This window comes from Cebidichthys violaceus, unplaced genomic scaffold (genome assembly GCF_023349555.1).
Source record: "Cebidichthys violaceus isolate CVI_PGR_0920_01 unplaced genomic scaffold, fCebVio1.0.p SCAF_79, whole genome shotgun sequence".
NCBI classification, from domain to species: Eukaryota; Metazoa; Chordata; class Actinopteri; order Perciformes; family Stichaeidae; genus Cebidichthys; species Cebidichthys violaceus.
The window spans coordinates 87,569-96,544 of record NW_027176963.1 but is presented as its reverse complement, the minus strand read 5'-3'; the positions used below and the strand labels follow the sequence as shown (position 1 = coordinate 96,544).

Here is an 8,976-nt window from a genome sequence, read left to right as displayed (position 1 = left end):
ACAACACACACCAACGCAAACGCGCAAAGTCCCATCCTCGTCCCAACTGGGTCCCAATGGAAATGCTGTTGGGTAGATTATTGATCTGAAAACAGGTGAGTGACAGCAGTAACATGCAGAATGTACACATATTTGGGGTTGTGCAGAAGAGAAACCCTCATGTTTTTGTGATGTGTCTTACACTGACGACATTGCTGCTCTCTGGAGGGCTGGCCTGCGGACTGCAGAAATGTTCTGGATGTTGGAAAACTTTCGAGTGTGGGGGGGGGGGGGGGGTTCAGAAAAGCATGTGTATCCCACCCTCCCCTCCCCGTCTTGACTGCTTCACTGTGTTTGCTTATGTTATTAATTAGTAAGTGCGATTTATTTATAATTTCTGCTCTGATTTTGATTTGTTTATGCACCATCAGGCGCCCTTTTTGTCTCTCTCTCTCTCTCTCTCTCTCTCTCTCTCTCTCTCTCTCTCTCTCTCTCTCTCTCTCTCTCTCTCTCTCTCTCTCTCTCTCTCGCTCTCTGTGTGTGCATGTTTGCGTGCATGAGCATGCACGTCACCCATAAACTAATACTGCTGAAGTATTCCCTGGGGCTCGACAACACAGGAAACCTGAATCAGCTATTGACTCTGTCCTCCTTCATTAGAAGAAGATAAAATCACTACTTTATTGATTCCCGTCTTTAACCTTTGCCTCATTTGATCCCTCACATTGTTTTTCAGTCCATCTCTGCTCTTTTTTTTTTTTTTTTGGCATTATTCTCCTTTTTGTCTCTAATTTATGTCTTCCTTCCTTTCCATCCCTCCCTGCCTTCCACCTTGTGGACTCATCGTGAACTACAAATTCCCATTTCTTCTGTCCTCCCCCTCTTATCTATTTGATATCATATTTTTTTCCCCTCCAAATTGCCCACTTTCCTCCTCAGTCCTCCCCTCACAGATTCACAGTTTTCAAATTCGTTATTTAATAAACACTTTGTGTCTGGGTGACCCTGGAGTGACGTCTCTCTCTCTCTGTCTACTGTGAGCGAAACATGATTTGACTGACTTCACTTCTATTTCCGGCCCCTTCGCACAGCAGCTCCCATGCGGTTCATTTTCTGCATCACAAAGACGTCGTGGCTCAAAAATGTAAAAAAATATTAACGCGAAAGCCTCGCAGTTTACTACGAGACGTGAATATGAAGCAAAGGAGATAAAAAGACGATTGAAATGCGCTGAAGTAATGAAACGAGTTGTGCAAAACGCTTAATAGTGTGTGGTAATTGAGTTGAAGGCCGCTTCAATTGACTGGTGATGCTATAAAAGCTTCTTTTTTTTTTAATGGCTATTTGCATCAACAGATTATTCGTTCTCATCATTCTGAATTTAATTGAAAAGATCTAAAAGTTGCTACCAACAAGACAAGATAACGACATATAAAGCAGATTTATATAGATTAGATGTCAGCTGCCAAACGCTTTACAATTGACATAAAACTGAAGCATATATGTTTGTGGTGATGCTTACATGCTGTGGGTGGGAAAGCCACTGAATGTAAGATGGCTTTCTGCGAGCCGCTTTCACATTTGTTTCACAGCAGATGGCAATGAAGGGCACATCTGCAGGCACTTCTGCTGATTTACTTCTCATGGTGTGTGTGTAAACATGTACGCGCATCTGAATGTGTGTGTGTGTGTGTGTGTGTGTGTGTGTGTGCGTGTGTTTTTGTGCATTTACGTCATCTTACAGAGATCGCTACATCCAGGCCGACCTTAGGAGGGCGAGGGCAGGTGGAGACGGCCAGGAGGGCGACGGGATACCCGAGAGAGAGAGAAGGGGGAGCGACTGAGTCAGACAGATAAAGACAGACAGTGGGGGGCGAAAAAAAAAAAGTGTTATTGTGCCGCTGAGCAGGTGAGATATGGGGCCCCAGAAAAAAAGGAGACAAGAGCGACGGTGAGGGACAAAGGGGGCGTGAGGACAGCGGACCGAAACGCACAGAATACTCTCGGGGGTGAAAGGACGAGACAGAAAGAGACAGTGACGGATAGGACGGCGTGTCTTCTGTCTGACCTTTTCAGATGAATTCACAGCCCTCCACTCTGTCCCTCTTGGATCTAGCACAACCTTTAAAGAACCTATACTCTCTGTGGCTCCCCCTAGCTGTTATTCAATGTTGTCCTTTTCTCACATGAATATTGGTGGAGGGAGGGCATCGACTCTGACCTATTGACCTATTGACCTGCCGCTCTCCACGGGGGACTTGGTGCGGTCATTAGGTAGTTTAAAGCTTGTTTACTGGTGTTGCAAATCGCTCTGGATTAGACAGCTAATGTCGAGGACGTAAAGGTGTTGCTACTGACTGAAAAATCCTGAATAGATTGTTTTCTCCTTAAATTAGGGAGGTTACTGATGGTATTTTGCTTCATTCATTTTATTTTAGTTTAGATTGTTTGCCTCTTAAGTTCAGAGTGGTTGTGGTTTGTCTTGTTGGCATTTGCCCACCCTGAGCTTTCCTGAGTGTCTGACCTTTGTAACAAGTAAACAATGTTTCATCCGAGATTATAAATAAATCCAACCGTTTGCACATAGAGTGATTCGTCTCTGTGGCTGCTTGGGACCTGGGAAAGTCATTTGGATGACTTCTATGTATGCATCTCTACGTACTCCGTGTTTTCTCTACTTATTTGTTTGACACAGCGGCTCGGTGAGGCCTTGGTCCTCCCCCCATTGTGTTTACATCAATCCTTTCTTCCCACATATAAAAATACGTTAATGTATGCTAGGTATAAGGAATACTCTGGACAGTCAGTCAGTCCTTGGGAGCTACGCTGTGGCTGATTCCCCCATTGGAATCAGTTCATTATTCATGCACAAAGCCAACTGGACACATAACAATGAGAATCATTGTTGGTTAGGTTGAGTAACTTTGGATCTTTGTAGCTAAATCAAGTTTGCATCAGGAGCCTTATTTGTGGTTGTTTGTGGTGATTAAATTCGACATGGATTCTGATGCCTCTGGCCACAACATTGTGGCTCAAATCAGCCCATTTGCCATCTTTAAAACTGTGTAATAAGCGCCACACTTGGGTCAATATGAATGTCAGTGCTCAAATGAATGCTGACAGTGCCCTGTCACTTTGCTATGTGGGTACAATACCCATATCTATTTGTTCACAGCTTGCTGTTGTCCAGCTCCCTCAACATCCTGTTGAACGTAGACCGGTGAATATAGCGGTGCTGCTCTCTGTGGGAAAAACTATGCAACTACATGATGTCAATGAAGTAACATTCTTCCTTGCACAGCCTACATACAAGTGCCAAGCTGATGATATACATTGTTTAATATACTAAATTATTCCCATGTATTCTGTTGTTATTCCTCTATTGTTTTAGATATCTGAAAAGCTGTCAAATGTGGTGTTGATGATGATCTTCATTGCTTTAGCCTTCTTTCTCACTCCATCCGCCTGAAGATGCATTCATATTAGAAGATAAATAATTGTCTCCTTATAAAAAAGAATAAAAACCTCCCATAACAGTTCCTTATCTACGGCCTGAGGCCCAAAACCTCGACATACTTTTACCTGAATTAATTTTATTAATTTTCCAACGTATAAACACGTGTTTAGACGTGTAAAACAAGTTTGCAGCGCTGCTGTGAAGTTTATTTTCTTCAGGACCCCCCTGCACCCGTCCGAAGCAGTCTGAAACGGACACTCTCGCGAGATGTAAAGAAGTCTCGCGATACTTCGCGCATCTCATTTGAGCTCAACTGGAGGGATTTCTGTATGCAGTGTGTGGAGCTAACATGCTAGCAGTGCGAAGATAACTTATCTAACGTTGCTACTAGCCCGCTACTCTTCACAAACAAGTCACTTCTGAGGTGAGGACATATGCTTCAAAGTGGTAACTGTACTAACGGAAATGCTAGCTGGTTCTCTGAAGAGTGTACGTTATGTAGCGCCTAAACATTAGCTTTAATGTTAAGCTGCTAGCTTAACTTGGATAACTTCTGTTGCTGTTTGTGTTGGTGAGCAAGGAAGCTAGTGTTATTTAATGTTAGCTAACGGCTAGCCATTGGCGTTTCGTATCTATTGGCGTTTCGTATCTACCTATGTATTCTATCTATCATGCATTAGCTGACATAGCTATGTTGTGTTGTTTATATTTCTGCAGTATAGCTTTACTGACTCCTGCTCTTATCTCTGAACCTTCCATCTCTGCAGTAGAACACCAGTGACTCCAAACATGGACTTAGAAGACGACACCACTGTGTTAACAACCTTGAAGTCCTTCAATTCCTTCATCAGCCGCACCGACCCCCCGCAGCGGCTGTCGGAGCACTCAGCAGGACCTGCAAACCTGCAGAGTCAGTACAAACGCAGCATGGAGGTATATACAGAAACTGACAGCATCTCCAGTAAGCTTTGAGGAGGCGGTGTTAACATTGCAACCTTCTGCGCTGACTGACTTGTTTCTCCCTGTAGTTGTTGGAAGCAGCAGACAAGGTTCAATCCAAGAATCGCTACCTTCAGCTGGACCAGCAGAAGAAGCAGATGGAGCTGAGTCACAAGCGGGCTCGATATGAACTCGAGAGGGCTGCTTCTGACAGCGCGCGAGACTTGGAGGTACAGGCTTCACACATGCACATGATACAAATGAACATCAGAGAAGACATTGGGTCAAACTGGTATCTCACCTTTTTATGCCACAGCATGAGGTTGACCGGAACCAGGATCTCTTGGGGCGAATCAAAAAGTTGGAGGAGAGAGAGACTGAGGCGACTAAGAACCTCTCCGAGCAGGTGACGGTAAATCGTTCTCTACGTAAGAACCTGGACGGCCTGAACAGGAAACTGGAGGAGCGAGATACGAGACTGAACACCGCTAACCAGGTACACACACACACACACACACACACACACACACACACACACACACACACACACACACACACACACACACATTTACTGCTTCTGTACACTGGTTATGTCTCTTCATTTTACGTTGGCTTACTTCTGCAATCTGTTCCCAGACCATCATTTCTGTGAGGGATGAGATCAGAGAGCTGAAGCAGAAGATTCAAAACCAAGACTCGGCAGTTTCTTCTCAAACCGTTGAAAACCAGGAACTGCAGGAGCAGTTAGATTTACAGCGCAGGTACAGGCCCATACTGAGACTACCAACTTGCTAGTAGCTCTGTTTCATGCTGTACTGCGCAAGGAAAAAACGCTGACCTACCACTTCTTCTCTGCTTGGTATTATACTCAGGAAGTACCAGGAAGTCTCTCAGCTTTGCCAAAGCCTCCAAGCGGCCCAGACCTCCTGCTCAGAGCACATCATCAAGATTAAGGTATGTTACACACAGTTGACATTGCTGATGACTGACGATCAGAAACCTTGATAGTGTGAGGATGTCGTATACAGCAATGTGGTGTTTACATGCAACTCCGAGTGAGTCGCATCATAGCCCATATCATTACAAACATGTATGTAATGTCTTCTAAACATACTCAATGTCACATGTATCATTTGAGTTATTAGACATGTTTTTTTTCTATGCTACTTTTTCATTTTAAAATGACGTAATGTTGGTTTGGAATGTTTTTTTTACCTCACTTTTTCCACACATTATTACGTGATAATAATTGAATAACGTAATTCAAAGGGCAGTGGACCTTGTGCTGTTGCTATTTCTTTCAGTTGATATCTCTCTCTCTCTCCGTGTTTTGACAGGAGTTGGAGAGGCGTCTCGCCCTCCAGGAGCAAGACTTTGCCATCGTGAGGAATGTAAAGTCGGAGGTGGCCAAGGTGCCAGACCTGGAAAAGGATGTGAAGCGCCTCAGAGAGGATAATGCCTTTCTCAGGTCAAATACATTTGTTTTAATGCTTTTCAATAGAATAGACAGGCTTTCTTTTTTTTTTTTTATTTAAAGACTTACCATAGTGTGACCCCACAGTGGTCAAAAAGTCTGCCTTGAACCTCCTTGACATTTCAGCGTGACTTTAGGCGTTAGGTGGTAACTTTTGAGGAGGGAAAGTGGGAGATAAGTCGCGCCGCATTAAACATGTTAATCTCATCAAGAGTCAGTGCAGAAACACTGCATTCATCAGGCTCATGGTGAAATTTAAAGCATGAAACTCAATTTCATTTCTGAAGATAATGTATTTAAAAAAAAAAAAAACGATGTTGGTTACTCAACTAGAATTCTGCTGAATATACTGTAACTGCTTGGTCACACATTAAGTCGTTGCTAATTTGTTTTAAATAAGCACATTTTCCTTGAATAGGAGCAGTATGGGTAAAGTCATATCTAGTCGTAAAGTTATCATCTATTGGTTTTTATTTCCAGCTGAAATAGTGGTGTAAAAATAAAACTTTTTTTTTTCTTTTTAGAGGGAAGTGACATACAAGCTGTTGATTTAGAATTGTAAGATTAATGCAATCATGTTAATAATCTTACCCAGTTCTAAATGTTTTATTCGTCTGTCCAGGGAGAGCAGGGAGAATTGCAGCCTGTTGAAGGAGGAGGTGGAGGGGCTGAGGAGGAAGCTGGAGAGGATGGAGAAAGCGAAGGAAGAGCTGATGAATATGGAGCTGGAGAAGGAGGTAAACTCAAGACTACATGGACCTGTGGGATGGTGAAGTGTTGTAGCATTGGGCTTTTTGACTGCTGCCATGATAATAACAGTAGCTGCACGTCCAATACGTGGACAAACAGGTGACCTAATGTTTCTTGGATCCTTAGAGGTTGGGGGAGAAGCTCCGAGCCTGGGAAAACATCGGGCAATCTACTGGCCTCAACATCAGGTCAGACGCTGTCAGTGTGTGTGTAGACGTGTGTAGACGTGTGTAGACGTGTGTAGACGTGTGTAGACGTGTGTAGACGTGTGTAGACGTGTGTTTGGTTTTAACTGTCTCATCAGTATATTTGTTTTCTGAAATCTGATTGAGTACCACTAGGTGGAGCTGTGGTCACTCCAAATAAATGTGCCTCATCACTGTGGATTGATTCCACCAGCCTGTATAGGTGTGCTTGTTTTATACCTGCTTGTGTGTGTGTGTGTGTGTGTGTGTGTGTGTGTGTGTTATCTTTTGTGTGTGTGTGTGTGTGTGTGTGTGCGCGTGCGCTGAGTATGTCTCAATGCATCCAGTCTAAACTGGTAATGAGAGAATGATTGCATGTTTCCCTGTGAGCAGCGGAGCAGATCTGACAGATTATAAACACTGCGGCCTTGTCCGTCGCATGCGTGCACGCATGCACACGTGCACGCATGCACACGTGCACGCTCACCATTTTCATGATGATTAACTCTGGCTGCGATGTAAACAGAATGTTAAATGGAACCATTTCCACACAGCATATCCGGTTTGGTTTTATTTACTGTGTGTGTGTGTGAGTGTGTGTTTGTGTGTGAGTGTGTGTCACACCTTCCTCCAGGGTAGGAAGAAAAAAGTAGAAGTATTGTAAAAAAATTTGGAAATGAAGTATCTCCTCATGTAAGGTTTAATTTTGGTCTTGCACAATGTGTCAAGGGACCCGATGGCATTTGTTAAGTCTACGGTTATTGAGAGACCTGGAAGGATCACAGGGATGTAATACCAATCTCAGTTTAATATAGGCAATAATTTGTGCCGGGCTGTCCATCATTTTTTTTTTTTTTTAAATCCAGGCTGTCACCCTGGATAAATTGAGTTGAAAATCTGAAAATCCAGGTGTTCAGACCGCCATGTCATTGGCTGCCTGAGTGCTTTAGCTGGAGAAAAAGAAAAAAATCAAAGACAAAGAAAAAACCCCCCCTGCATTGCACATAGGACTTCTAAAGGGCAGCCGCATGTGTGAGGCTCGTACTGATCCAAAGTAAAGGTTAATGCCGCCTGCAAATCAACAGTTCTAAACTCCTTCCAGCTGTTTTTACTGTTTGCTAAATGGACGTGTTAATTGTCGGGATGTTTGTTTTCCTGGGATGCGGAAGCAAAATGGAAAGCAAGAGTGTTTCATTTAGCAGTCTGTTCACCTTTTTAGTTCACCTAGTGCAACACCGTTGCGAGTACTGACTCTGATTTTTATTTTTTTTTTGTTGTTGCATTAGTGGCGCATTGTGATCGCCGTAGAGGCCGTTAAGCAGACGTCATCATCATCATTTGTAATGTGCTGAATCCTTTCAGGGTGCGTACGTGTTTTTTATGTGTTTTTGTGAGAAAGTTAAAGAATGGCGGCGTGAGTGAAATTTGAATCTGGATTCGTGTCATTATGCTGCTTTTTTTTTTTTTGGAGTTAATAATGATTAGCAAATTTCAATAGGAAATAAAATGAATGGCAGTGGATAACGCAGCAGCGTAGCGGCGTCTGAATCAACATTGACATCAAAACAAAGCCTCGTCGTGGAGCTCGTGTTCACGGCCCGCTTCCTGTTCCGTCATTAAATGTGAAATATCGCATTAGGGCGGCGGCGTTCTGGCACACGACTGCGTATTTGTGTTATTGAGTTTGGTAATTTCTCATAACTGCAAGCTACTGATGCTTCATACTTTTTTTTTTTTGTTGTTGTTGCTTTAGTTTACATATTCTAACTCTCTTTGTGTCACCAGGCGGTTCGGTCTGGTCATTAGTGGTGTGAAACAAAAAGAACGTTGCGGAGCAGTTGTTAATGAGGAGTAGACGCATCGGTGCTGTGAATGGGGAGTTTGTCTCCCTGCAACGCAGGATTTGGCCATTTTGTTTCTGTTTTGCCGCACGGAAAACGTAACTTCTGGACAGAAGTGAAAACTCTGCCCTAGCAACAGTCGTCGTGGCTGCTTCACAGCCGCACGCTTGGATTTGCCAGCAAGTTGGCCGGTTGCTGCTGTTTATTTCCTTTCCCTCTGTTCCACAGTCTGATAACATTGGGCTTGCTTATTGTGAGCGCCCATGTGGTTGACAATTGAATGTCAGAGTGAGGGAAATGTTTTCTTAAAATAAGGCGGTTAAGTGGAGCAAAATTAAAACGACGGACGAT

General features: G+C 43.5%; 1 protein-coding gene across 1 annotated transcript in view; it reads left to right on the top strand.

The window, feature by feature from the left end:
- Positions 1-3,764: 3,764 nt before the first annotated feature.
- Positions 3,765-8,976, top strand: part of mad1l1 (mitotic arrest deficient 1 like 1) — a 47,485-nt gene continuing 42,273 nt past the window's right edge. Inside the window, exons 1-9 of the mRNA XM_068737430.1 lie at positions 3,765-3,860; positions 4,204-4,369; positions 4,465-4,605; positions 4,692-4,871; positions 5,012-5,136; positions 5,248-5,329; positions 5,713-5,843; positions 6,472-6,586; positions 6,726-6,787. Coding sequence (XP_068593531.1) covers positions 4,226-4,369; positions 4,465-4,605; positions 4,692-4,871; positions 5,012-5,136; positions 5,248-5,329; positions 5,713-5,843; positions 6,472-6,586; positions 6,726-6,787 — 980 coding nt within the window. The 5' untranslated portion in view covers positions 3,765-3,860; positions 4,204-4,225. The remainder of the gene's footprint in view (positions 3,861-4,203; positions 4,370-4,464; positions 4,606-4,691; positions 4,872-5,011; positions 5,137-5,247; positions 5,330-5,712; positions 5,844-6,471; positions 6,587-6,725; positions 6,788-8,976) is intronic.